Source organism: Pristiophorus japonicus, chromosome 19 (assembly GCF_044704955.1).
Source record: "Pristiophorus japonicus isolate sPriJap1 chromosome 19, sPriJap1.hap1, whole genome shotgun sequence".
In the NCBI taxonomy this organism is placed as follows: Eukaryota; Metazoa; Chordata; class Chondrichthyes; family Pristiophoridae; genus Pristiophorus; species Pristiophorus japonicus.
Genome location: NC_091995.1, coordinates 42,383,325 through 42,411,314, shown reverse-complemented (window position 1 = coordinate 42,411,314; position 27,990 = coordinate 42,383,325). Strand labels below are relative to the sequence as shown.

General features: G+C 48.6%; 1 protein-coding gene across 9 annotated transcripts in view; it reads right to left on the bottom strand.

The window, feature by feature from the left end:
* rxrba (retinoid x receptor, beta a) overlaps positions 1-27,990 on the bottom strand; it is a 112,838-nt gene that overhangs the window by 25,636 nt on the left and 59,212 nt on the right. For 7 of the 9 annotated variants that reach the window (XM_070861452.1, XM_070861448.1, XM_070861450.1 and 4 more), the window contains 4 exons: positions 18,409-18,635; positions 10,440-10,596; positions 5,204-5,383; positions 3,300-3,481 (listed from right to left, as the gene is read on the bottom strand). In XM_070861452.1, coding sequence (XP_070717553.1) covers positions 3,300-3,481; positions 5,204-5,383; positions 10,440-10,596; positions 18,409-18,635 — 746 coding nt within the window. The remainder of the gene's footprint in view (positions 1-3,299; positions 3,482-5,203; positions 5,384-10,439; positions 10,597-18,408; positions 18,636-27,990) is intronic. The other 2 variants (XM_070861456.1, XM_070861451.1) reach the window with 1 other exon arrangement.

The following is a 27,990-nucleotide window of genomic DNA, read 5'->3' as shown; positions in this document are numbered from 1 at the left end:
GCAATTGAATATGGGCAGCACGGAGCGTGTAACCATTATTCAAGGGTTGCTGGTCACACAAAATGTACCTAATTTACATTACACGTAAAGCCTTTCATTACACTTCCAAAGAAAAACTTCATCAAGAAAAGCCCTAATTTGGGGTCTATTCTCTAGAGGAGTAAAGTTTTTATTTTCAGTTCTTCTGTTCATATTCAACCCTGCAGTACGATAAACACGACATTACTGTACCCTAGCTTTAACCAGCCCCATAGTCTGCACTTACAAAGATGACCCCCACTGTCACATCAGCAATGGTATTGTATTGCCGAGGGGCTCTGTATACATTCCCTGGTGGTGAGGAAGCTACAATCAATGGCTGCTACAATGTGTCAGCGCACTTTATTAAAACCAAAAGACCACCCAGGACAAAGCAGCCCGCTTGATCAAATCCCATCCACTACATTAAACATTCACTCCCTCCACCACCGGCGCACCGTGGCTGCAGTGTGTACCATCTACAAGATGCACTGCAGCAACTCGCCAAGGCTTCTTCGGCAGCACCTCCCAAACCCACGACCTCTACCACCTAGAGAGATAATGGCAACCAGTGCATGGGAACACCACCACCTCCACGTTCCCCTCCGCGTCACACACCATCCTGACTTGGAAATATATCGCCGTTCCTTCATCGTCACTGGGTCACAATCCTGGAAGTCCCTCCCTAACACCACTGTGGGAGCACCTTCACCACACAGACTGCAGCGGTTCAAGGCGGCGGCTCACCACCACTTTCTCAAGGGCAATTAGGGATGGGCAATAAATGCTGGCTTTGCCAGCGACGCCCACATCCCACGAATGAATTATTAGAAAATACTACGCAAAGGGTACCCACATTAAGGCAGCAGTTGACATCACCAGTCTGCCACCATTCCGGCCAATGTTGGATGCATGATTTTAGACACTGGCATAAATGCCATGGGACAGACTTGCACCCAACACACAACCACAGGCAACACTGATAGGAGAAAGATCTCGCTCTCCTAAATGCAACTCCAAGCCAAAAGGCCAAAGTTCACTTTTAACAGCCCTTGTAACCGCAAATGGGCCGCTCTCTGGGATTGAATCTTGGAAAGCAATCCGGTCAGACTGACTGGTGATAACTAGGGGACTGGGCACGAGATCAGTCACTGCTCTTCTAACCTCTGGGATCTAGCTTCCAGTGTGCTGCAGGAGTTTCAGCAGTTCCATCAGCCTCAACACAGTCCCTGGTGGGCCCACTGCACAAAACCACTTCGAATGGAGAATCTCACTGAGGCCACAGGGTGGAGACTGGACAAATGTTCTCCTCCAGGTCACGGCTTGGACATGTATTGGCCGTTCCTTCATCGTCGCTGGGTCAAAATCCTGGAACTCCCTCCCTAACAGCACTGTGGGAGCACCTTCACCACACGGACTGCAGCGGTTCAAGGCAGTGGCTCACCACCACCTTCTCAGGGACAGCTAGCGATGGACAACGAATGCCGATCTCGTCAGTCCACATCCCACGAATGAATTAGAAACAAAAGTAGGAGGCCGCTCCCTGGCGCTTGGGACGAAACTTTTGTTGGGCTGGACTGGACTGGGTCCACTTGAGATCGGCACCCTGGGACCTCCCAGGTCTCAGCGACCCAAGTTACACATTGCTGTTATCAAATGAAAGCTCTAATTGCACCACTTCAAGGGATAGCAGAGCAGCCAACATCACCGGCAGATATCCAAGGGGCAGGCAAGGCCTTCAGAGGGGGTTTCAGCGTGGCTGCTATCAGGGGAGAAAGCAGGAAGGCTTGCAGAACTCGACTCCCACCATGGGGTTTTCCCCAGATGGTCAATGCAACTTTACATGTGGAAACTGGGCCATATAGTGCTAGTGAAGCAGGCTGGGGAGGATCAGGTCACTTTGGGTCTATGGTTCCCAAAGCTCGCCATCACTGGCCTCATGTCTGGAACACAGTAACAGGAGGAGGCCATTCAGCCCCTCGAGCCCGTTCCACCATTCAGTGAGATCATGGCTGATCTGTATCTTAACTCCATCCAGCTGCCTCGGACTCCATAACCCTAAATACCCTCGGTCAGCACAAGTCTATCGATCCCAGATGTAAAATTAATTGAGCCAGAATGCTGCTTTGTGAGAGAGAGCACCAAAGTTCTACCACTCGTTATGTGAAGAAGTGTTTCTGAACTTCTCTCCTGAATGGCTTGGCTCTGATGTTAAGGTGATGTCCCCTTGTTCTAGACTCCACCAGCGCAAAACATTTCTCTCTACCTTACCCGCTCAATTTCTTTGAAAATCCTGCAATACCTCAGGTCGGGGTCTGTTGTAGACTAATTGGGCGTTGTGATCAGACAACAATTCCATTATCGCTGTATCGCGTGACTACCAAACTAGATGAACCCGGGTCTAGAACTTCTATAGAACACAAAGCAACAGTCCAGGTACAATCCCCGCCCTCAGTGGGGTTAGCTGACCTTGGCCAAAGAGCTGGGATTGGGGGAGGGCGCTCTGTAATTCGCCAGAGCGAGGGAAGGGGCAAGATCCCATGGGGTTTCCACACTGTATCACCATCTGTGGTGACCATCTGCTGGAATGCAGATGAGCCAGTCATTACAAGCCAAACCCGCTCCGTGCCCTCAAGAGGACGGGCACAGCACCAGGCTCAGGTACTTCCCACGATTAAATAGCGTGCCCACGCACGGTGTCTGGGGTCACGCATGAAGGACGGCCCCTTGGGCGGGGGAACGGCTTGCCCACGCCACCAGTGTGCAGGGCGGAGAAACCAAACTGCTCTGTTCTTGGCAGCGCCACGTACTAATAAACCTTCCGGGGCTACACCTCCCGCTGCCAGGACTGATCTCTGCTCACCTCCCTCACTTCCCACTCCGACCTACGCAGTGCCTCCCACCAAAAAGGTGCACTGTGGCAGTGGAAATCACTGCTTGCTGAGTCACACTCCAAGACCAGGAGCTGGAGAGACAGCAATCACAGCGTCCAATCACGGGGGAGGAGGGACACAAGTGGTTCAGCAGGTCGAGTCGCTCCGCGATTAAACAGCTTGCAAGCAGGTCAAGGGCGGACCACACTTCCCTGAGCAACTTCTCCCAGCTCCCAGTCCGCCAAACCCGCCTGTTTTTCAAGGGCGGAAGCGAGCAGGATCGCAGCCCAAAGGACGCGTTGCAGATACGTTCAGCTCCACCCCTGGGCCTTTTCGACCCCCCCCACCCACCCCCTCGGGCCTTTCCGCTCACTCCCCTCACATCGCCCTCGCCATGCCCGCTCTTACCGAGGTCACATCGTTCCCAGCCCCGTCGGCCTGCAGCTCCGTCTTCTGCTCCACGGCCACCTCGGCTTCGAGGATCTTCCCCACCGGCATCTCCTCGTTGGCCCCGCTCGTGGACTCCACCTCTTCGCCCCTCTCTCTGCTCCTCTGTCTCTCCTCCTGGACGGCTGGGGAAAGGAGCAGAGCTATCGAATCGGACAGGAATACACAGCGAATGAGTTAGGGCAACGAGTACATACTGGGGCAATGGGGGAGGGAGGGGGGGGAGGGAAGGGAGGGTGGGGGGGGGGGGGGGGGGAGGGGTGCAAGTGTGTGACTGTTGGGCGGAAGCGAGAGCGAGCTCGGGTTGTCGTGTTCCACACAGGCAGATAGACCGTTGACACGCGATGCTCAGATCACGGACAACGGCCAACTGGGTAATGTACCCAACGTGTCTGGAATTGTGCCCCAGCAGGACGCGAGTGCCGACATGCAAACAGGGGCAAAATAAATGTTCATACATGTTCACAAGCTAGTTAGAATTAATTTTAAACTACAAGTTAAAAAGTGGATTAAGCCACAAAAATAAAATGGAAGTGCAAACATTCCTACAGTGACACTGCGGGAGAAAATTTGAAAAAAATATTCGTTCATGGGATGTGGGCATTGCTGGCGATGCCAGCATTTATTGCCCAACCCTAATTGCCGTTGAGAAGGTGGTGGTGAGCCGCCTTCTTGAACCGCTGCAGTCCGTGTGGTGAAGGTACTCCCACAGTGCTGTTAGGGAGGGAGTTCCAGGATTTTGACCCAGCGATGATGAGGGAACGGCGATGTATTTCCAAGTCAGGATGGTGTGTGACTGAAGAGTCAGCTAAGGGGGAGGGATCTTTATATAGCACGAGACGGGACTGATCAGCGGGCGGTGCCTTAACTACTTAAAGGGTCCGTGACACCAGTGAGATAACACCGCTGTCTCTGGTTCTTGCAATGGCCTCGTAGCTGCAAGTCCCTAACCAGTGCAAGACCGAGCCACAGGGACCAGTTTCACCTCTGAGTCAGAAGGTTGTGGGTTCAAGCCCCGCTCCAGGGACTTGAGCACATTATCCAGGCTGATACTCCAGTGCAGTGCTGAGGGAGTGCCACACTGTCGGAGGTGCCGTCTTTTGAATGAGACGTTAAACCGAGGCTCCGTCTGCTCTCTCAGGTGGACGTAAAAGGCCCCATGGCACTATTCCAAACAGAAGCAGGGGAGTTATCCCCGGTGTCCTGGGGCCAATATTTATCCCTCAATCAACATCACTAAAGAAAATAAATTATCTGGTCATTATCATGTTGCTGTTTGTGGGAGCTTGCTGTGCGTAAATTGGCTGCCGCGTTTCCTACATTACAGCAGTGGCCACACTCCAAAAGTACGTCATTGGCTGTAAAGCTTTTGGGCTGTCCTGAGGGCATGAAAGGTGCTGTTCTTTCAAAGGCTCCTCAGCTTGGTCTTTGGTTGGTGCTGTATTAGCAGATCTCCTCTGGCGGAGCTAGGGTGGGGGGGGGGGGGGGGGGGGGGGTGAGAAGGCACATAGGGAACAGCAGCACCCTGGGTTATGAATGTGGGCGAAGCAGCCTAGTTCAACCATCTGACCCCACCCCCCATCTCCCCTGGAAAGGGCCAGCGTGAGGACACCTGGCAAGGGCAGAACCGGGTTCGACTGTGACAACCCACTTGCCCGAATAGCCCACCAGCGCTCACATGCAGCGAACAGACACTCGTGGGAGGGGGGCGCGCAACCGCAAATCGCCAAGGTTGCCGCCTTCAGAGAAAGGGGGGGGGGGCAGGAAGGGGAGGGGAGGGGAGACAGGGTAGGTAACAAATTAACAGCACATTCCCCAGGCAGATTTCCCCCCCACACCTCCCCCCTCTCTGGAGTCCGGCCTACCTTCACGCTTCATGCCCGTGGCCAGACACTTCTGGTAGCGGCAGTACTGGCAGCGGTTGCGCTGGCGCTTGTCGACGATGCAGTCCTTGCTGTCGCGGCAGGTGTAGGTGAGGTCCTTGCGCACAGTGCGCTTGAAGAAGCCCTTGCAGCCTTCACAGCTGTACACACCGTAGTGTTTGCCTGTAACAGGACAGAGGCGTCAAAAGTCGGGTTAGCCTCGCTGACGGATTTCGGGGTGGGGGCGCAGGGCGGTGGGCATGTGCCGTGGGCTATTTTCACGGGTGCGTTACAAGTGGTCAGAGTGTCTTGCGTTAAGGATTGTGCGCCCCAATATCTAAATGACAGCGTAACTCAGGGGGTCTTGATAGTTGTATCCCCTTATGATCTAAACTGGATACGGCACTTTTGCTCATTCGATCTCCTGGAGGACAGACCAAGCACACACCCTGGTGTGACAAGGCCATATTCAAGGTATGATCGATTTCACAGCGAGCAGACATACAGAACACAACTTGTGTTTATATAGCGCCTTTAATGTAGTGAAATGTCCCAAGGCGCTTCACAGAAGTATTGAGATAAAAATATGACACCGAGCCGCATAAGTAAAAATTAGCGCAGGTGACCAAAAGCTTGGTCAAAGAGGTCGGTTTTAAGGAGCAGTTTGAAGGAGGAAAGAGAGGTATAGAAGTAGGGAGGTTTAGACAGGGAGTTCCAGAGCTTGGGGCTCAGGCAGCAGAAGGCACGGTTACCAATGATTGAGCGATTATAATCAGGGATGCTCAATTGGGCAGAATTAGAGGAGCGCAGACATCTCGGGGGGGGGGTTGTGGGGCTGGAGGAGATTACAGAGATAGGGAGGGGTGAGGCCATGGAGGGATTTGAAAACAAGGATGAGAATTTTGAAATCGAGGCATTGCTTAACCGGAAGCCAATGTAGGTCAGCGAATACAAGGGGTGATAGGTGAGCCGGGCTCGGTGCGAGTTAGGACACAGGCAGCCGAGTTTTGGATCACCTCTAGTTTACGCAGGGTAGAATATGGGAGGCCAGCCAGGAGTGCGTTGGAATAGTCAAGTCCAGAGATAACAAAGGCATGGATGAGGGCTTCAGCAGAAGATGAGCAGAGGTGGGAGCGGGGACGGGCGATGTTACCGAGGTGGAAATAGTTATGCTGTGGAGATGTGGTCGAAAGCTTATTTCAGGGTCAGATATGACACCAAGGTCAGGAACCGCATGGTTCAGCCTCAGACAGAAGTAGGGGCGAGGGATGGAACACAATTATAATCGGAATTGCTTTGTCCAATCTTGTACAATTTATCTTTTGCCCTCAACACAAAATAACGAACACTGCACGCTTTCCCCCCAAATCAGCAGCTTGTCTTGCTTGACTCAACATCTAACCACTGTCCTGCAATCTAGCCACCTCGGATCTTTGACTGGCTGTGTCTCTCTTTGTTCGCCCCCTGTTCGTAGCCGTGAGTGACGTGAAGGCCTGTCGCTCTCCCTGCCTCAAAGCTGGAAACCAGACACTTTCCAACGCAATGGGTGTGAGGTGTTTGTCGATTACCGAGACAGGTTAACAAACTGGTTATTTGCCGTCTATGAGGAGACAAAGCCAGTTCACCAGTACTTTAACCACTACTGTTTCAGTGTCTCTGTCATCAACTGTGCAAATACTTTATCCTTAAAAATATAACAGTTAAAGTCACTTTTCCCTCGCCATAAAATCCTTTTGGTGAACAAGTGGTCTAAACATACTGCAGCGTGACCATCTCGCTAATAACCCAACAGGGATCCCAACTCTCCGCATCACCAATCATGACATAAAAACAGAGAAAATAGGTGCAGGAGTAGGCCATTCGGCCCTTTGAGCCTGCACCACCATTCAATAAGATCATGGCTGATCATTCACCTCAGTACTCCTTTTCCTGCTTTCTCTCCATACCCCTTGATCCTTTAGCCATAAGGGCCATATCTAACTCCCTCTTGAATACATCCAATGAATTGGCATCAACAACTCTCTGCGGTAGGGAATTCCACGGTTAACAACTCTGAGTAAAGAAGTTTTTCCTCATCTCAGTCCTAAATGGCCTACCCCTTATCCTTAGATTATGTCCCCTGGTTCTGGACTTCCCCAACATCGGGAACATTCTTCCTGCATCTAACCTGTCCAGTCCCATCAGAATTTTATATGTTTCTATGAGATCCCCGCTCCTTCTAAACTCCAGTGAATACAGGCCCAGTCGATCCAGTCTCTCCTCATATGTCAGTCCTGCCATTCCTGGAATCAGTCTGGTGAACCTTCGCTGCACTCCCCGAATAGCAAGAATGTCCTTCCTCAGATTAGGAGACCAAAACTGTACACAATACTCCAGGTGAAGCCTCACTAAGGCCCTGTAAAACTGCAGCAAGACCTCCCTGCTCCTATACTCAAATCCTCTAGCTATGAAGGCCAACATACCATTTGCCTTCTTTACCGCCTGCTGTACCTGTATGCCAACTTTCAATGACTGATGAACCATGACACCCAGGTCTCGTTGCACCTCCCCTTTTCCTAATCTGCCGCCATTCAGATAATATTCTGCCTTCATGTTTTTGCCCCCAAAGTGGATAACCTCACATTTATCCACATTATACTGCATCTGCCATGTATTTGCCCATTCACCTATCCTGTCCAAGTCACCCTGCAGCCTCTTAGCGCCCTCCTCACAGCTCACACCAACACCCAGCTTAGTGTCTTCTGCAAACTTGGAGATATTATTCAATTGCTTCATCGAAATCATTAATGTATATTGTAAAGAGCTGGGGTCCCACCTCCGAGCCCTGCGGCACTCCACTAGTCACTGCCTGCCATTATGAAAAGGACCCGTTTATCCCGACTCTCTGCTTCCAGTCTGCCAACCAGTTCTCTATCCACGTCAGTACATTACCCCCAATACCATGTGCTTTGATTTTGCACACCAATCTCTTGTGTGGGACCTTGTCAAAAGCCTTTTGAAAGTCCAAATACACCACATCCACTGGTTCTCCCTTGTCCACTCTACTAGTTACATCCTCAAAAAATTCTAGAAGATTTGTCAAGCATGATTTCCCTTTCATAAATCCACGCTGACTTGGACCGATCCTGTCACTGCTTTCCAAATGCGCTATTTCATCTCTAATAATTTTCCTCACTACCGATGTCAGGCTAACCGGTCTATAATTCCCTGTTTTTGCTCTCCCTCCTGATCAAATAAGAGTGACACAGAAACTCACGGGACAGCACAACACTTCAATCTTAACTGCCCCCTAGCTTTTCTTGCCATCTCCCTCCCTTCCCTTCGCCTGGAGAGTCCCCCATCCCACACTGAGTGCAGGTGAACTCTGGTACCTCTCTCAAGTAGCCAGTCTTCATGCAAGCCCAGAGAATATTGGCAGGCTATTCAACTGCAGAGTGCATCTCAGCTGAGAACCAACTCTATCCACACCTGATGGCCACATCAACTTCCTGGGATTTGTACTGAGAGGCAACAGGATCAGGAACCTTGGCCGATTGTTCGCCGTTCAACATCAAGGACACAGGGGCTAAATGTAGTGCCCGACTGTCACACTTGCTGCAAATAGTTAATTCAGCATAGGCCGGAATCAAAGGAATCTTTCTGACACTAGATGGTGCGATTCACCACAGTAATTAATGCCGGGTGTCCATCAGTGTCAAAATCAACCACCTCAACCCTTCGATTTGATTCCAGTCTGTAACTCACTCCCGGGTACCCAGTATTCTGTATATCAATGTGTGAACCCCTCGATTAGATTCCAGTCTGTAACTCATTCCCGGGTATCCATTATTCTGTATATCAATGTGTGAACCCCTCGATTAGATTCCAGTCTGTAACTCATTCCCAGGTATCCATTATTCTGTATATCAATGTGTGAACCCTTCGATTAGATTCCAGTGTATCTCACTCCCAGGTACCCAGTATTCTGTATATCAATGTGTGAACCCCTCGATTAGATTCCAGTCTGTAACTCATTCCCGGGTATCCATTATTCTATATATAAACCACCTGAACCCCTCGATTAGATTCCAGTCTGTAACTCACTCCTAGGTATCCATTATTCTATATATAAACCACCTGAACCCCTCGATTAGATTCCAGTCTGTAACTCACTCCCAGGTATCCATTATTCTATATATAAACCACCTGAACCCCTTGATTAGATTCCAGCCTGGAACTCACTCCCGGGTATCCATTATACTGTACCTAAACCACCTGAACCCCTGGATTAGATTCCAGCCTGTAACTCCCGGGTCCCAGGTATTCTATATATAAACCACCTGAACCCTGGATCAGATTCCAGCCTGTAACTCACTCCCAGGTATCCTGTATATAAACCACCTGAACCCTGGATCAGATTCCAGCCTGTAACTCCCGGGTCCCAGGTATTCTATATATAAACCACCTGAACCCTGGATCAGATTCCAGCCTGTAACTCACTCCCAGGTATCCTGTATATAAACCACCTGAACCCTGGATCAGATTCCAGCCTGTAACTCCCGAGTCCCAGGTATCCTGTATATAAACCACCTGAACTCTGGATCAGATTCCAGCCTGTAACTCACTCCCAGGTATCCTGTATATAAACCACCTGAACCCTGGATCAGATTCCAGCCTGTAACTCCCGGGTCCCAGGTATTCTGTATATAAACCACCTGAACCCCTCGATTAGATTCCAGCCTGTAACTCACTCCCAGTATCCATTATACTGTACCTAAACCACCTGAACCCCTGGATTAGATTCCAGCCTGTAACTCCAGAGTCCCAGGTATCCTGTATATAAACCACCTGAACCCTGGATCAGATTCCAGCCTGTAACTCACTCCCAGGTATCCATTATACTGTACCTAAACCACCTGAACCCCTGGATCAGATTCCAGCCTGTAACTCACTCCCAGGTATCCTGTATATAAACCACCTGAACCCCTGGATTAGATTCCAGCCTGTAACTCCCGAGTCCCAGGTATCCTGTATATAAACCACCTGAACCCAGAGGTTAGATTCCAGCCTGTAACTCCCGAGTCCCAGGTATCCTGTATATAAACCACCTGAACCCAGAGGTTAGATTCCAGCCTGTAACTCCCGAGTCCCAGGTATCCTGTATATAAACCACCTGAACCCAGAGGTTAGATTCCCGCCTTAACTCCAGAGTCCCAGGTATCCAGTATATAAACGATGTGAATCACCGCACACACTTTACCTGAAGACCTGTCTCCACAAATGGCACAAACGCGTCTCAATGAAGATGCAGCAGAGCCAGCTGGGTAAGAGAGAGCTTGGTTCATTCCCAGTGACGACTGGACATCATCGGAGCTGCTCACTGCGTGCAATCCCGACATGCTCACTGTGGAGTTAATCTGGACAAAAAGAACAGGAGCAATAAATGCCAACCCTTTTCTCCTGTGAAGAGAATGCAGTAAAACTCCAACGTGAGCCTGTACAGTTTATGGTTCTTTGTGGTGGTGGAGGAGCAAGAGAGTTTGGCTGACATCCAGAACCGGCAGCATCCTGGAAACCACACGAAGGGCGAGTATGGACTGCTGCCTATACAAGTAATAGCATGGCTTTGAAACAGTAACCTGCTTGACAAGCTTGTGGACATTACAAATAGACAGTTGAATTCCCCGGGCCATAGCATCTCAAACAGGATGGGAAATCACCAGATTCCCGCCCACGAGTCTGCGTCACACAAGTTACCAGCTTTCCAAAAGAAAAGGAAGACCTGCATTTATATAGCGCCTTTCACGGCCACTGGATGTCTCAAAGCACTTTACAGCCAATGACATACTTTTTGGAGTGTAGTCACTGTTGTAATGTGGGAAACGCGACAGCCAGTTTGTGCACAGCAAGCTCCCACAAACAGCAATATGATAATGACCAGATAATCTGTTTTAGTGGTGTTGATTGAGGGATAAATATGGGCCCCAGGACACAGATAACTCCCTTGCTCTTCTTCAAAATAGTGCCATGGGAACTTTTACATCCACCTGGGTTAATGTCTCTTCCAAAAGACGGCACCTCCGACAGTGCGGCACTCCCTCAGCACAGCACTGGGAGTGTCAGCCTAGATTTTGTGCTCAAATCCCTGGAGTGGGACTTGAACCCACAACCTGCTGACTCAGAAGCGAGAGAGAGTGCTGCCCACCGAGCCACGGCTGACACTACTGTTAACTGTTTTCTGAAATGATAAATGGCAGAGGTGAGCCGAGCCCAGTGTGTTACTTTTAAGATCGGGCAGGCCGGCTGAACAAGAGATCAATCTGAAGTAGCCGAAAACAGAAATTTGTAACGTGGAAAAAAGCAATGTTGGCGTGGGACCTCAGAGTCCTCCCGGGCACTTGCAGAACCAGCCTGGTGGGGATTCCCTGGGTCAGCTTGTGCCCGCATTTGAGGGTCAGCGTATGAACACAAGAACATAAGAATTAGGAATAGGAGTAGGCCTTTCTGCCCCTCGAGCCTGCTCCACCATTTAATAAGGTCATGGCTGATCTGGCCATGGACTCAGCTCCACTTACCCGACCTCTCCCCGTAACCCTTAATTCCCTTATTGGTTAAAAATCTATCTATCTGTGACTTGAATACATTCAATGAGCTAGCCTCAACTGCTTCCTTAGGCAGAGAATTCCACAGATTCACAACCCTCTGGGAGAAAAAATTCCTTCTCAACTCGGTTTTAAATTGGCTCCCCCGTATTTTGAGGCTGTGCCCCCTAGTTCTAGTCTCCCCGACCAGTGGAAACAACCTCTCTGCCTCTATCTTGTCTATCCCTTTCATAATTTTAAATGTTTCTATAAGATCACCCCTCATCCTTCTGAACTCCAACGAGTAAAGACCCAGTCTACTCAATCTATCATCATAAGGTAAACCCCTCATCTCCGGAATCAACCTAGTGAATCGTCTCTGTACCCCCTCCAAGGCTAGTATATCCTTCCTTAAGTAAGGTGACCAAAACTGTACGCAGTACTCCAGGTGCGGCCTTACCAATATCCAATACAGTTGCAGCAGGACCTCCCTGCTTTTGTACTCCATCCCTCTCGCAATGAAGGCCAACATTCCATTTGCCTTCCTGATTACCTGCTGCACCTGCAAACTAACTTTTTGGATTCATGCACAAGGACCCCCAGGTCCCTCTGCACCTCAGCATGTTGTAATTTCTCCCCATTCAAATAATATTCCCTTGTACTGTTTTTTTTCCAAGGTGGATGACCTCACATTTTCCGAAATTGTATTCCATCTGCCAAACCTTAGCCCATTCGCTTAACCTATCTAAATCTCTTTGCAGCCTCCCTGTGTCCTCTGCACAACCCGCTTTCCCACTAATCTTTGTGTCATCTGCAAATTTTGTTACACTACACTCTGTCCCCTCTTCCAGGTTATCTATGCCCACTTCCCTGCCCACTCCCCATAACCCTTTAGTCCCTTATCGCTCAAAAATCTGTCTATCTCCACCTTAAATATATTCAATGACCCAGCCTCCACAGCTCTCTGGGGCAGAGAATTCCACAGATTCACGACCCTCTCAGACAAGAAATACCCCCCTCATTTCAGTTTTAAATGGGCGACCCCTTATTCTGAAGCTAGGGCTGTGAATTCTCCTTCAATTATACTCAAGACAGGGATCGATAGATTTTTGGACACTAAGGGAATCAACCGAGTGAACCTTCTCTGAACTGCCTCCAATGCAAGTATATGCAAGGTGATGATGATCCCTCCTTAAATAAGGAGGCCAAAACTATACGCAGTACTCTCTGTGTGGTCTCACCATCCGCCCTGTAGTTGTAGCAGAACTTCCCTACTTTTATACTCCACCAGTGTGCGAGCAAAGACAAGAAGCCAGCGTGTACCAGCAGAGCAATGAACAATTCCGCTCGAATTGGTCCCTTTCCAAGATGGCAGACATCCTTGCAGCAATCAATCGGTGTGTGGTGGGCCACGTGTCTGCCGGCTTAGCGAGCTGGAGGCCCGCAGACGCATGGTACACGGGAGGGCACTGCTGATGGTGATGCCCCCCTACACCAGCTCCCAAATCTAACCCTCAGTCCACACTTTCTAAATCAATCGATCCTTCACCTCACTGTGGCTTGTGGGATCTTGCTGTGTACAAATGGCAGGCAAAGAAGAAACTGCATTTATAGGGCACCACCCATCTCCTCTCAACCAAATTACCTTGAAAAAGAACAAACTTGTTCTTGTATAGCGCCTCACATGACTTCAGGACATCCCAATATGCTTTACAGTCAAATAAGTGGTTTTGAAGTGTAGTCACTGTTGCAGGAAACGCGGCAGCCATTTTGGGCACAACAAACAATCTGATAATGGCCAGATAATCTGTTTGTGATGTTGGTTGAAAGATAAATATTGGCTCAGGAGACCAGGGAGAACTCCCTTGCTCTTTTTCGAAATAGTATCATGGAATCTTTTTACATCCACCCGTGAAGGCAGACGGTTTAACGTCCCATCCGAAAGAAGGAACCTCCGACAGTGCAGCACTCTCTCAGCAGAGCAGGTCTCCAGTCGTCTTAGTTAACCCCTTGCCACTGGATCAAGACCTAGTTCGGTCAAGCCCATGTGGTGGCTGGTGTGCAACGGCCACACCACGTTAAAAAAAAATAAGCACAGGAATCTTCCACCCTTCAACATGTAGGGCCCAACATTGCCCAAGCAAGTTTTTTCGGCGCACTGACCTGAGGCGCGCTGACTCTGCGCGCTGGAAAGGGCGCCAGAGAAAAGGGGCCCCATCCTGGCCGCTCCCCGGAGTCGTGGCATGGTGTGGAGACTGAAGGGGGGGTGCGGAGCAACAGGCCAGCGCACAAAGCACTGCGGGCACCTGCGCGCATGCTCAGTGAGGGCTGCGCGCATGCTCCTGCCCTCCCAGCGTGTCCTGTGGGCTGTGAGCAGGACCCAATGCTCGCAGCCCCATCCCAGGGCGAAGGGTCGCCTGATCTCGCCGCACCCTATCCCCAGCCGAGTGGCCTCCCGCACCGGCCAGTCGGCCCACCGAGTTCCCGGGCAGGTAGGACTTCGCTTTTATTTTTTATTTAGTGGCTGTGCTTGACACTTTTGAGTGGGGTGGGAGAAAAAGAAAGAGTGTATTGGGGGAGGGGGGGGGGTAGAGAAAGTGTATGGTTGGGGGGGGTGGGGTTGTATACCAGCATCTCTCTCTCTCTCTCTGGCTGCTTACCCACCCCCCCCCCCCCCCCATGACATCACGGCCAGCACCTCGCATTTCTCCAGTAGGATTTACTTCATTTTTATTAGTATTTTATTGGTTTGAGCTTTTCCTTGCAATGTTTGGTGCTTGGTTGTTGAGGTCCTCTCCAGTTCCCTTCCCTCCCCTATCCCTGCCCTAATGTCTGCCGAATGTGCGCTGCTTTTTCTTCCCTGCCCACAAGGTTTTTCAGAGCTGGCCACATACGCTGACCTAAGTGGATTTGGAGTAAGTTTTTGCTGACCAAAGTGGCATAAATGGCCAAAACTGGCATAAGTGTCTGGGAACGCCCCCTTTTAAAAAAAAACTGACCTAAAAAAAATCGTACCTAACTGGAGCAAATTTGGGGGGGGGGGGGAAATGGCATTTTTTAAACTTACGCCAGAAAAAACTTACGCCAAAAAAATTGATGCAAGTCATGGCCAGAATATCAGGTCCCTCATTGAAACACCTGTGAACTCATCCCTTTTTGGTGTGGAAGCAAGTCATCCTCGATACAAGGGACTGCCTAATACTAATCCGCCCTCAGTAGTGCCCCTCTGACAGTGCAGCACTGCACCGGCAGTGTCAACCTGGATTTGTGTGCTCAAGTGGCTGGAGATGGGACTTGAACCCACAACCTTCTGACTCAAGAGGCGGGGGCGCTACCCGCTGAGCCACGAATGACACCTAGTGATGTTACGATTACATTGGCAAACGCGCCCGTCATTTTGTGCACAGCAATGAGATAAATGACCAGATCACGTTGTGTCTGGTGGAGGGATAAACTGTTGATAAGGACAGTGCTCTTCTCCAAATAATGCCACGAGATATGTACATCCACTTGAAGGGGCAGGAGACCCTGGTTTAAGATCTCATCCGAAAACACAATGCCTCCAACAATGCAGCACCTCCTTAGTATAACACAGGTGCAACATCCCAAATCCGGAACCTCAAAAAACGGATGTGTTCAAAAACTGGACATTTTGCACATAGCTGATGGAGTTGTCCGGAATTATTGTTTGAAAACCAGACATTTTTGAGGTGGCCAAAGGTGGGGTGGTTGACAAGAACATAAGAAATAGCAGGATTAAGCCATTTGGCCACTCGAGCCTGCTCCGCCATTTAATAAGATCATGGCTGATCTGATCATGGACTCAGCTCCACTTCCCTGCCCGCTCCCCATAACCCTTCGCTCCCTTATCGGTCAAAAATCTGTCTATCTCCGCCTTAAATACATTCAATGACCCAGCCTCCACAGCTCTCTGGGGCAGAGAATTCCACAGATTTACAACCCTTGGAGAAGAAATTCCTCCTCATCTCAGTTTTAAATAGGCGGCCCCTTATTCTAAGACTATGTTGCCTAGTTTTAGTTTCCCCTATGAGTGGAAATATCCTCTCTGCATCCACCTTGTCGAGCCCCCTCATTATCTTATGTTTCAATAAGATCACCTCTCATTCTTCTGAACTCCAATGTGTATAGGTCCAACCTATCTTCATAAGTCAACCCCCTCATCTCCGGAATCAACCGAGTGAACCTTCTCTGAACAGCCTCCAATGCAAGTATATCCTTCCTTAAATACGGAGACCAAAACTGAACGCAGTACTCCAGGTGTGGCCTCACCAATACCCTGTACAGTTGGTAGGAGGAATAAGGAGGCCGTGGGAATCAGCAAGCAGCGAGGTCCAAAATCCGGTAAGGATTCAGTTGAGGATTCAGGATTTCAGACAAGAAAATCAACAGTCTGAAATCCGGAATCCTCGACCAAACGTGTGCCAGATTTTGGGTTTTGCTGGATTTCAGGCCTCGCCGCTCAAAACCCGACACGGATTCGATGGAGGATTCCGGATTTCGGACTATTGATTTTCTTGTCTGAAATCCGGAAAAACCCCAAAACCGGCAGAGACAAGGTCCCGATGATTCCGGATTTTGGACGTGGTACCTAGTCCATAATGGGGACTGACCCCACGACCTTTGAACTGAGCCATGCTGGTAATAACAGCAAAGGTATAATGGAAGGATGCGACTGCTGCCAATGAATCAGAAGTAGTTGCGCATGCGCAGTTAGTGTTATGTTTTTGTTTGTTGCCCCCGGACAAAATGAGGAATAAAGAAGTGGATTTAGAGATGCGTCTATCTTCAAGAAGAATGAGTGACGGGTATTTTTCCTCCCTTTTATAAATTGCCCAATTGCCATTATGATCCCCGATAATGCGCATCCCCGGTTGCTCGGAGCTGTCGCACAGCTTTCAATGTCAACCAGGAAGTAAGCAGCAGCTCACTGTATCTCCATAGAGTCTGAAGCTGCTGTCAACATCCGACCCGGGCTGATGGCTCAATGCAAATGAAACAAATTCAAGGAGCTCCTTTTGGAACTCAGAAATCCAGGTGAGTCGGAGGAAAAAAACAATTGCCCGATCATTTATGTGTTTAATTTCTTTTTAAATCGCGTGTTTATAAATCAAATTGCTAATGAGAAAATGATGCACGATTTTAATTTTAATTTTAATTGCATTTCTTGATAACACAATTATTTCCAACAAGGGAAAAAAACGCCGGAGATGTCTTTTCGCAGACCTCAGTCTGTGGTGAACGTTATTTTTTTTAAATTTGTGCTCTGATAAGCGCAGAATGCTTCTGCAAAGCTTCCGGGGGTTGGCAGGAGTCACTCCGATAATGGAATCCGTCTGAAGCGTGCCAGATACTTCATGACCTGGGATCGACTGGGCCTGTATTCACTGGAGTTTAGAAGGATGAGAGGGGATCTCATAGAAACATATAAAATTCTGACAGGATTGGACAGGTTAGATGCGGGAAGAATGTTCCCGACGTTGGGGAAGTCCAGAACCAGGGGTCAGTGTAAGGATAAGGGGTAGGCCATTTAGGACTGAGATGAGGAGAAACTTCTTCACTCAGAGAGTTGTTAACCTGTGGAATTCCCTGCCGCAGAGAGTTGTTGATGCCAGTTCATTGGATATATTCAAGAGGGAGTTAGATATGGCCCTTACGGCAAAAGGGATCGAGGGGTTTGGAGAGAAAGCAGGAATGGGGTACTGAAGTTGCATGATCAGCCATGATCTTATTGAATGGTGGTGCAGGAACGAAGGGCCGAATGGCCTACTCCCGCACCTATTTTCTATGTAACATCCCGAGGAGACACTGAAAACGTCCGGTTAATATTATTCGTTAAACCGAAGAGCCAGCGCGGGCGCAATGGCCTCCTTCTGTGCTGCATTATGCTGTGGTTCTCCAGCTACACATTCTAGGCCGCTCACTTCATCGGAAACAGTCTGCTTCTGTCAATCCTGTCCCATCCTTCAATGCTTCTATCAACTCCGGCCACTGGGGAGTCTTGGGATGGTGGTCTATCCAATTAGCCCATCCAATCCTAGGAACAGGAGGAGGCTACTGAGCCCCTCGAGCCTGTTCCGCCATTCAATGTAATCCAGACTGATCCGAGACCCAACTCCACATACCCGCCTTTGGCCCGTATCCCTTAACACCTTTGATGAACAGAAATCTCAGACTTAAAATTAACTTACCGAGCATCAATTGCCATTTGCGGAAAAGAGTTCCAAATGTCTATCACCCTTTGTGTGTAAAAGTGTTTCCTAATTTCACTCCTGAAAAGGACTGGCTCTAATTTTTAGGCAGTGAACCCTAGTCCTAAAATCCCCAACCAGCGGTAATATGTCCTCTCTCTATCTCTCTCTATCTCTCTCTATCTCTCTCTATCTCTCTCTATCTCTCTCTATCTCTCTCTATCTCTCTCTATCTCTCTCTATCTCTCTCTATCAGTTCGCTTTAATATCTTGAAAACTTCGCAAAACTCTCTTTCGTCTTCTAAATTCCAACTCTAGTGCGTCTGTTTGTAATTTGACCCCCTACAAAGCCCAGAGAACTTTCAACATGGAAGCTCTCCCCTCCCGGCGGATGGCTAGTGACAAGAGGGAGGAGGAGAAGATAGCAAAGCCCACTCACCTGCGGGCTGCTGATGGGCCCGTAGCCCAGAATAGGGGTTGACGGGAGTTGCGGCGAGCCCAGCGAGGAGCTGATGACCGAGAAGGGCGAGCCGATGCTGCTGACTGGCGAGTTGACGGAAGACGAGATCCCCGACCCGATTACAGAAGCATGCAGGGACGGTGAGCTGTTCATTGTCCGGCGGTGCTGCGGAGAATTCACGGAAGAGCTGTCGGGGCTCCGGCAATCTGCGGGGCAAGAAATCAGGATCGACCTTTATATTCAGGGAGCAACGCGAGACTCCTCAGCCGTGGTTCAGCGGGTAGCACACTCGCCTCCGAGTCAGAAGATCGCAGGTTCAAGTCCCACTCCAGGGACTTGAGCACAAGCAATCTAGGCTGACACTTCCAGTGCAGTGCTGAGGGAGTACTGCACAGTCCGAGGTGCCTTCTTTAGGATGAGACGTTAAACCGAGGCCGCATCTGCTCTCTCAGGTGGACGTAAAAGATCTCATCGCTATTTTGAAGAGGAGTTATCCCCAGTGTCCTGGTCAATATTTATCCCTTAATCAACATAACAAAAACAGATTACCTGGTCATTATCACATTACTGTTTGTGGGAGCTTGCTGTGCGCAAATTGGCTGCCGCGTTACACAAGAATACAAGAAATAGGAGCAGGAGTCGGCCATTAGGCCCCTCGAGCCTGCTCCACCATTTAATAAGATCACGGCTGATCCAATCATGGACTCGGCTCCACTTCTCTGCTCGCTCCCCATAACCCTTTAGTCCCTTATCGCTCAAAAATCTGTCTATCTCCGCCTTAAATATATTCAATGACCCAGCCTCCACAGCTCTCTGGGGCAGAGAATTCCACAGATTTACAACCCCAAGAAGAAATTTCTCCTCATCTCAGTTTTAAATGGGCAGCCCCTAATTCTGAGACTATGTCCCCTAGTTTTAGTTTCCCCTATGAGTGGAAATATCCTCTCTGCATCCACCTTGTCGAGTCCCCCTCATTGGGCTCAATTTTCCCCAGTGATTTGCGCTGGTTTTTTTTGGAGCAGGCTGCTTTTTATGGCCCAAGTTAAAAATCCGCAGTTCCCCCAATCAATTTTGCACCAGCGTAACTCATTTAGTTACGATTTTTTTTTTAGGTCAGTTTTTTTTTCAGCCAAAGGGGGCGCAACCTGCCACCTGCGCCAATTCTGGTTATTTATGGAAGTTTGGCCAGCTGAGAGTTACTCCAGTTCTGCTTCGGCCAGCGTATGTGGCCTCTGCAGAAATACCTTCCGGAGAGTTAAACAAATCGATGCAGGTAAGGAAACCGGCGCAGGTAAGTGCAGCAGATGCCCAGACAGCAGCAGCAGGAAACGTGGGGGGGGGGGGGGGAAAGAGAGGTGGGGGGAGGGAGAGGGGGTGGGGGGGGGAAGAGGGGGAGAGGTTTGGTTAGATGCAGGGACTGGGACGGAGGATTCGGCCTGGGATTGGGGGGGGGGAAAAAAAAGAGAGAGAGGTAGCGGACCGGCAAGCCCTTCGGCCTGGGCTAACAGTGGGAAGCGGGGCCGGTAAGGCACTCGGGGCCAGGGTCGGGCGGAGGAGCAGACCGGCAAGGCACTCAGCCAGGCCTAGGAGCAAGACCGGCAAGGCGCAGGGGGGGGGAGCGGGACCGGCATACCCTTCAGCCAGGGACCGGCAAGGCTCGCGGGACTGGGGTGGGGGTGAGGGGGGACTGACAAGGCACTTGGTGCTGCGGGGGTGCTGGACCTGGAACAGCACAGGCAAGCCACTCGGGGCAGTGTTAGGAGCGGGGAGCGGGACCAGCTTTAATAACTGGAGGCAAGTTGCTGCAATATATTTTAACGTGTTTTTAAGTTGATGCAATATGTTGTAATGTGTTGCGAGCTAGTTGTATGTTTCACTTTGCAGCCTCAGCTCGCATTGTGTCCCTGGTTACCGTGGCAACCTGATCTTTTTGGCGCAGATCAAGGCTCCAACACCAAAACTAAAGGACAGGTTAGGCCACACTAAAATTAAGAAATCCAATGGGGAAACATAGAACATTTTCTTTGGTGTACTTGGGCCCCCAAAAAACAGACATAACTCTTCAAGTACGCCAAAAAAAAGCTTTGGGGAAAATTGAGTCCAATATCTTATATGTTTTGATAAGATCACCTCTCGTTCTTCTGAACTCCAATGAGTATAGACCCAACCGACTCAACCTAGCTTCATAAATCAACCCCTCATCTCTGGAATCAACCGAGTGAACCTTCTCTGAACAGCCTCCAATGCAAGTATATCCTTCCTTAAATACGGAGACCAAAACTGTACACAGTACGCCAGGTGTGGCCTCACCAATACCCTGTACAGTTGTAGCAGGACTTCTCTGCTTTTATACTCTATCCCCCTTGCAATAAAGGCCAACATTCCATTTGCCTTCCTTGTTACTTGCTGAACCTGCATACTAACTTTTTGTGTTTCATGCACAAGTACCCCCAGGTCTCTGTACTGCAGCATTTTGCAATTTTTCTCCATTTAAATTATAATTTGCTTTTCTATTTTTGCTGCCAAAGTGGCAGAAGATATAACGAGTAGAGTGGACAAGGGAGAACCAGTGGATGTGGTATATTTGGACTTTCAAAAGGCTTTTGACAAGGTCCCACAAAAGAGATTGGTGTGCAAAATTAAAGCACATGGTATTGGGGGTAATGTATTGACGTGGATAGAGAACTGGTTGGCATACAGGAAGCAAAGAGTTGGAATAAACGGGTCCTTTTCAGAAAGGCAGGCAGTGACTAGTGGGGTACCGCAGGGCTCAGTGCTGGGACCCAAGCTATTTACAATATACATTAATGATTTGGACAAAGGAATTGAATGTAATATCTCCAAGTTTGCGGATAACACTAAGCTGGGTGGCAGTGTGAGCTGTACGGAGGATGCTAAGAGGCTGCAGGGTGACTTGGACAGGTTAGGTGAGTGGGCAAATTGCATGGCAGATGCAGTATAATGTAGATAAATGTGAGGTTATCTACTTCGGTGGCAAAAACAGGGAGGCAGAATATTATCTGAATGGTGACAGATTAGGAAAAGGGGAGGTGCAACGAGACCTGGGTGTCATGGTACATCAATCATTGAAAGTTGGCATGCAGGTACAGCAGGCGGTGAAGGCGGCAAATGGCATGTTGGCCTTCATAGCTAGGGGATTTGAGTATAGGAGCAGGGAGGTCTTACTGCAGTTGTACAGGGCCTTAGTGAGGCCACACCTTGAATATTGTGTAGCAGTTTTAGTCTCCTAATTTGAGGAAGGACATTCTTGCTATTGAGGGAGTGCAGCGAAGGTTCACCAGACTGATTCCCGGGATGGCAGGACTGACATATGAAGAAAGACTGGATCGACTAGGCTTATAGTCACTGAGATTTAGAAGAATGAGAGGGGATCTCATAGAAACATATAAAATTCTGACGGGATTGGACAGGTTAGATGCAGGAAAAATGTTCCCGATGTTGAGGAAGTCCAGAACCAGGGGTCACAGTCTAAGGATAAGGGGTAAGCCATTTAGGATCGAGTTGAGGAGAAACTTCTTCACTCAGAGAATTGTGAACTGTGGAATTCTCTACCACAGAAAGCCGTTGAGGCCAGTTCGTTAGATATATTCAAAAGGGAGTTAGATGTGGCCCTTACGGCTAAAGGGATAAGGCGTATGGAGAGAAAGCAGGAATGGAGTACTGAAGTTGCATGATCAATCATGATCATATTGAATGGTGGTCCAGGCTCGAAGGGCCTACTCCTGCACCTATTTTCTATGTTTCTAACCTCACAGTTTCCAACATTATACTCCATCTGCCAAACTTTTGCCCACTCACTTAGCCTGTCTATCTCCCTTTGCAGATTTTTTGTGTCCTCCTCCCAATTTGCTTTCCCATCCATCTTTGTATCATCAGCAAACTTGGTTACATTACACTCTGTCCCTTCATCCAAATCATTAATATAGATATAGGCCCAAGCACCGATCCCTGCGGCACCCCACTAGTTACTGTTTGCCAACCGGAAAATGACCCATTTATCCCGACTCTGTTTTCTGTTAGTTAGGCAATCCTCTAGCCGTCCAATATATTACCCCCAACCCTGTGAACTTTTATTTTGTGCAGTAACCTTTTATGTGGCACCTTATCGAATGCCTTCTGGAAATCCAAATACACTACATCCACTGGTTCCCCCTTATCCACCCTGCTCGTTACATTCTCGAAGAACTCCAGAAAATTTGTCAAACATGATTTCCCTTTCATAAAACCATGCTGACTCTGTTTGATTGAATTATAGAAACATAGAAAATAGGCGCAGGAGTAGACCATTCGGCCCTTCGAGCCTGCACCGCCATTCAATAAGATCATGGGTGATCATTCCTTCAATACCCCTTTCCTGCTTTTTCTCCATACCCCTTGATCCCTTTAGCCGTAAGGGCCATATCTAACTCCCTCTTGAATATATCCAATGAACTGGCATCAACAACACTCTGCGGCAGGGAATTCCACAGGTTAACAACTCTGAGTGAAGAAGTTTCTCCTCATCTCAGTCCTAAATGGTCTACCCCTTATCCTAAGACTATGTCCCCTGGTTCTGGACTTCCCCAACATCGGGAACATTCTTCCTGCATCTAACCTGTCCAGTCCCGTCAGAATCTTATATGTTTCTATGAGACCCTCTCTCATCCTTCTAAACTCCAGTGAACAAAGGCCCAGTTGATCCAGTCTCTCCTCATATGACAGTCCAGCCATCCCTGGAATCAGTCTGGTGAACCTTCTCTGCACTCCCTCAATAGCAAGAATGTCCTTCCTCAGATTAGGAGACCAAAACTGAACACAATATTCCAGGTGAGGCCTCACCAAGGCCCTGTACAACTGCAGTAAGACTTCCTTGTTCCCCTTGCTATGAAGGCCAACATACCATTTGCCTTCTTCACCGCCTGCTGTACCTGCATGCCCACTTTCAGTGACTGATGAACCATGACACCCAGGTCTCGTTGCACCTCCCCTTTTCCTAATCTGCCGCCATTCAGATAATATTCTGCCTTTGTGTTTTTGCCCCCAAAATGGATAACCTCACATTTATCCACATTAGACTGCATCTGCCATGCATTTGCCCACTCACCTAACCTGTCCAAGTCACCCTGCAGCCTCTTAGCGTCCTCCTCACAGCCCACACCGCCACCCACTTTAGTGTCATCCGCAAACTTGGAGATATTACACTCAATTCCTTCATCTAAATCATTAATGTATATTGTAAAGAGCTGGGGTCCCAGCACTGAGCCCTGCGGCACTCCACTAGTCATTGCCTGCCATTCTGAAAAGGACCCGTTTATCCCGACTCTCTGCTTCCTGTCTGCCAACCAGTTCTCTATCCACGTCAGTACATTACCCCCAATACCATGCGCTTTGATTTTGCACACCAATCTCTTGTGCGGGACCTTGTCAAAAGCCTTTTGAAAGTCCAAATACACCACATCCACTGGTTCTCCCTTGTCCACTCTGCTAGTTACATCCTCAAAAAATTCCAGAAGAGTCGTCAAGCATGATTCCTTTTCATAAATCCATGCTGACTCGGTCCGATCCTGTCACTGCTTTCCAAATGCGTGCTATTTCATCCTTAATGATTGATTCCAACATTTTCCCCACTACTGATGTCAAGCTAACCGGTCTATAATTACCCGTTTTCTCTCTCCCTCCTTTTTAAAAAAAATGGTGTTGCATTAGCTACCCTCCAGTCTATAGGAACTGATCCAGAGTCGATACACTGTTGGAAAATGATCACCAATGCATCCACTATTTCTAGGGCCACTTCCTTAAGTACTCTGGGATGCAGACCATCAGGCCCTGGGGATTTATCGGCCTTCAATCCCATCAATTTCCCTAACACAATTTCCCGCCTAATAAGGATATCCTTCAGTATCTCCTTCTTACTAGATCTACTGTCCCCTAGTACATTCTGAAGGTTATTTGTGTCTTCCTTCGTGAAGACAAAACCGAAGTATTGGTTCAATTGGTCTGCCATTTCTTTGTTCCCCATTGTAATTCATCTGAATCTGACTGCAAGGGACCTACATTTGTCTTCACTAATCTTTTTCTCTTCACATATTTATATAAGCTTTTGCAGTCAGTTCTTATGTTTCCTGCTAGCTTCCTCTCGTACTCTATTTTCCCCCTCTTAATTAAACACTTAGTCCTCCTCTGTTGAATTCTAAATTTCTTCCAGTCCTCAGGTTTGTTGCTTTTCCAAATGTCCTACTACTGCTTCCTTAATAATGGACTCCAGCATTTTTCCAATGACAGATGTTAGGCTAACTGCTCTATAGTTTCCTGCTTTCCGTCTGCCTCCTTTTTAAAATAGAGGTGTTACATTTGCGGTTTTCCAATCAGCTGGGACCTCCCCATAATCCAGGAATTTTGGTAGATTATATCCAATGTATCCACTATCTCTACAGCCACATCTTTTAGGACCCTAGGATGCAAGCCATCAGGTCCAGGAGACGCCCGCCTTTAGTCCCATTATTTTACCGAGTACTGCTTGTTTAGTGATAGTGATTGTATTAAGTTCCTCCCTCCCTATAGCTCCTTGATTATCCACTATTGGGATGTTTTTAGTGTCTTCTACCGTGAAGACCGATACAAAATATTTGTTTAAAGTCTGCCATTTCCCTGTTTCCCATTATTAATTCTCCAGTCTCATCCTCTCGGGAACCAACATTTACTTTAGCTATTCTTTTCCTTTTTATGTACCTGTAGAAACTCTTACAAGTTTTTATATTTCATGCTAGTTTACTTTCATAATCTATCTTCCTTCTCTTTTTTTTTTAAAGTCGTTCTTTGCTGGCTTTTAAAAATTTCCCAATCATCTGGTCTCCCACTAGTCTTGGCCACATTGTATGCCCTTGTTTTCAATTTGATACCATCCCTTATTTCCTTAGTTAGCCCTTCTCTTACAGTCTTCCCTTCTCATTGGGATATATTTTTGTTGAGCTATGAAATATATCTTTAAATGTCTGCCACTGCTCATCAACCGTCCCATACTTTAATCTATTTTCCCAGTCCACCTTAGCCAACTCTGCCCTCATACCTTTGTAGTCTCCTTTATTTAAGCTTAGGACCAACTTAGAGATCCAACTTTCTCACCCTACAACTGAATTTGAAATTCAACCATGTTATGGTGCTACATTACAAAAGTACTTCATTGGCTGTAAAGCGCTTTAAGACGTCTGGTGGTCGTGAAAGGCGCTGTATAAATGTAAGTCTTTCTTTTCTTTCATAGCCCTGCCATTAAAAACCCAAACAAAAGTAGTCCACGTCACAAGAGGGAAATATAGGACTTTCCTATCGGTGTCGGCCGTGGCTCAACAACTCGGATTTATGTAGCGCCTTTAACATCCCAAGGCATTTCACGGGTGCGTTATCAAACAAAATGTGACACCGAGCATGAGGAAATATTAGGACAAGTGACCAAAAGCTTGTCAAAGGGATAGGTTTTAAGGAGCGTCTTAAAAGGAGGAGACAGAGGTAGTGAGTTGGAGAGGTTTAGGGAGGGAGTTTCAGAGTTTGGGGCCCAGGCAGCTGAAAGCACGGCCACCAATGGTGCAACGACTACAATCAGGGATGCGCAAGAGGCCAGGAATTGGAGGAGTGCAGAGATCTCGGGGGGTTGTGGGGCTGGAGGAGATTACAGAGATAGGGAGGGGTGAGGCCCTGGAGGGATTTGTAAACAAGGAGGAGAATTTTGAAATTGAGGCGTTGTTTAACCGGGAGCCAATGTAGGTCAGCGAGCACTGGGGCGAGCAGGGCTTGGTGCGAGTTAGGACACAGGGCAGCCGAGTTTTCGATGAGCTCCAGTTGAAAGATGGGAGGTCGGTCAGGAGTACGTTGGAATAGGCAAGTCCAGAGGCAACAAAGGCCTGGAAGCAGGTAAACTGACGCAGAGGCAGTGACGAGCGATGTCACAGAGCTGGAGGTAGGCAATCTTGGCAATGAAGCAGATATGGGTTTGGAAGTTCATCTCAGCATCAAATAGAATGCCAGGGTTGTGAACAATCTGGTTCAGTCTCAGACAAGTGGCCAGGGGAGGGAATAACCTACAATGGGAGGCGATCACACACAAAAAAGAGCGAACTTGCATTTACATCGCGGATCCCGAGACATCCCAAAGCGCTTTCAGTTAATGATGAACTTTAGAAGTATAGTCACAGTCGTAATGTAGGAAACGCGGCAGCCAATTTGCTCACAAGCAAGCTCCCACAAACAGCAATCAGATAATGACTGGATAATCTGTTTTTAGGTGCTGGTTGAGGTCAAATATTGGACAGGACATCTGGGAGAACTCCCCAGCTCTTCTTCCAATAGCGCCAGGGGATATTTTACATCCACTCGAAGGGTCAGACAGGGCCTCGGTTTAATGTCCCATCTGACAGTGTAGCTCTCCCTCGGTACTGCACTGGGAGCACTAGCCTGGATTATGGGCTCAAGTCTCTGGAGCGGGACTTGAATCCACGAACTTCTGACTCAGAGGCGAGAGAGCAGGCGCCTTTGGCAATGCAGAAAGCACACTGAAAGAATAGGCAAACAATGAGCATTATATTGATAGAAGCGAGGGTGCACGGTGAGAGAACTTGAGGCTAGAGATGAGGGCAGGTCGGGGCTATGAGTAGAGCTGGAGCGCCAGGCCCTGGAACATCATGGGGGAAGGTGCGGCAAATGAGGGTACGGGGCCCAGAAGAGCCCAGCACCCAGGGGCAGCACAGGCCAGCCCACACTGCGTTGTGTGCGTGCACTAGGTCAATGCAGCAGAGCAGGTCTCCAGTCGTCCTGGTTAACCCTTGCCGCTGGATAAAGGCCTTGCTCTGTCAAGCCCATGTGGTGGCTGATGTGCAACGGTCACCAGATGTTAAAAAATATCCACGCTCAAGCCTCTTCCACCCTTCGACATGTAGTTCGGGACCGAGATTATCAGGTCCTTCATTGAAACATCTGTGAACTCTTGTCGAAGCAAGTCATCCTCGTTCGAGGGACCGCCTATGATGAGAGGTGAGGGAAGGATGTCCCAACAGCACGTGGGCCATTTTGTGTGGGCCAGCCAGGAGACTGAGGGGCGGACAAGAGCTCTGCGTCCGACTCATCAACACGGTTGTCATTCATTATCCACGGACCAATCAGAGAAGGATGGCAGGTCAAAGGTTGGCCAATCTGAGGCAAGCAAGCATCTGCAAAACTTCTCTTACTCTCAAAGTGTTTCTAATTCGAGGCTGAGTAACTCTGCGCTGTAAAATCAACAGGTTTGTTTTTGCATTGAGGGGAGTTTGATGGAAAAAAAAAGCACAACTTACTTCTCATCCTCATTCCTACCTGAGGTGTAAATATTCTGCCCAGCTCAGATCCATCGCATTTCAGCATCATAAACAGAGAAGGCCAGTCATTTCATGCTGGTCCCTTCTCCCGGAAGCACCAATTTATATGCAACCGCCAATCTACAAACTGCCCCCACCAACAACAATTAACCTCTCGCTGATCCCCAGGACATGGCTATTGACTGGGATTAGACTTAAAGGACAACAAGTACACAGCTCC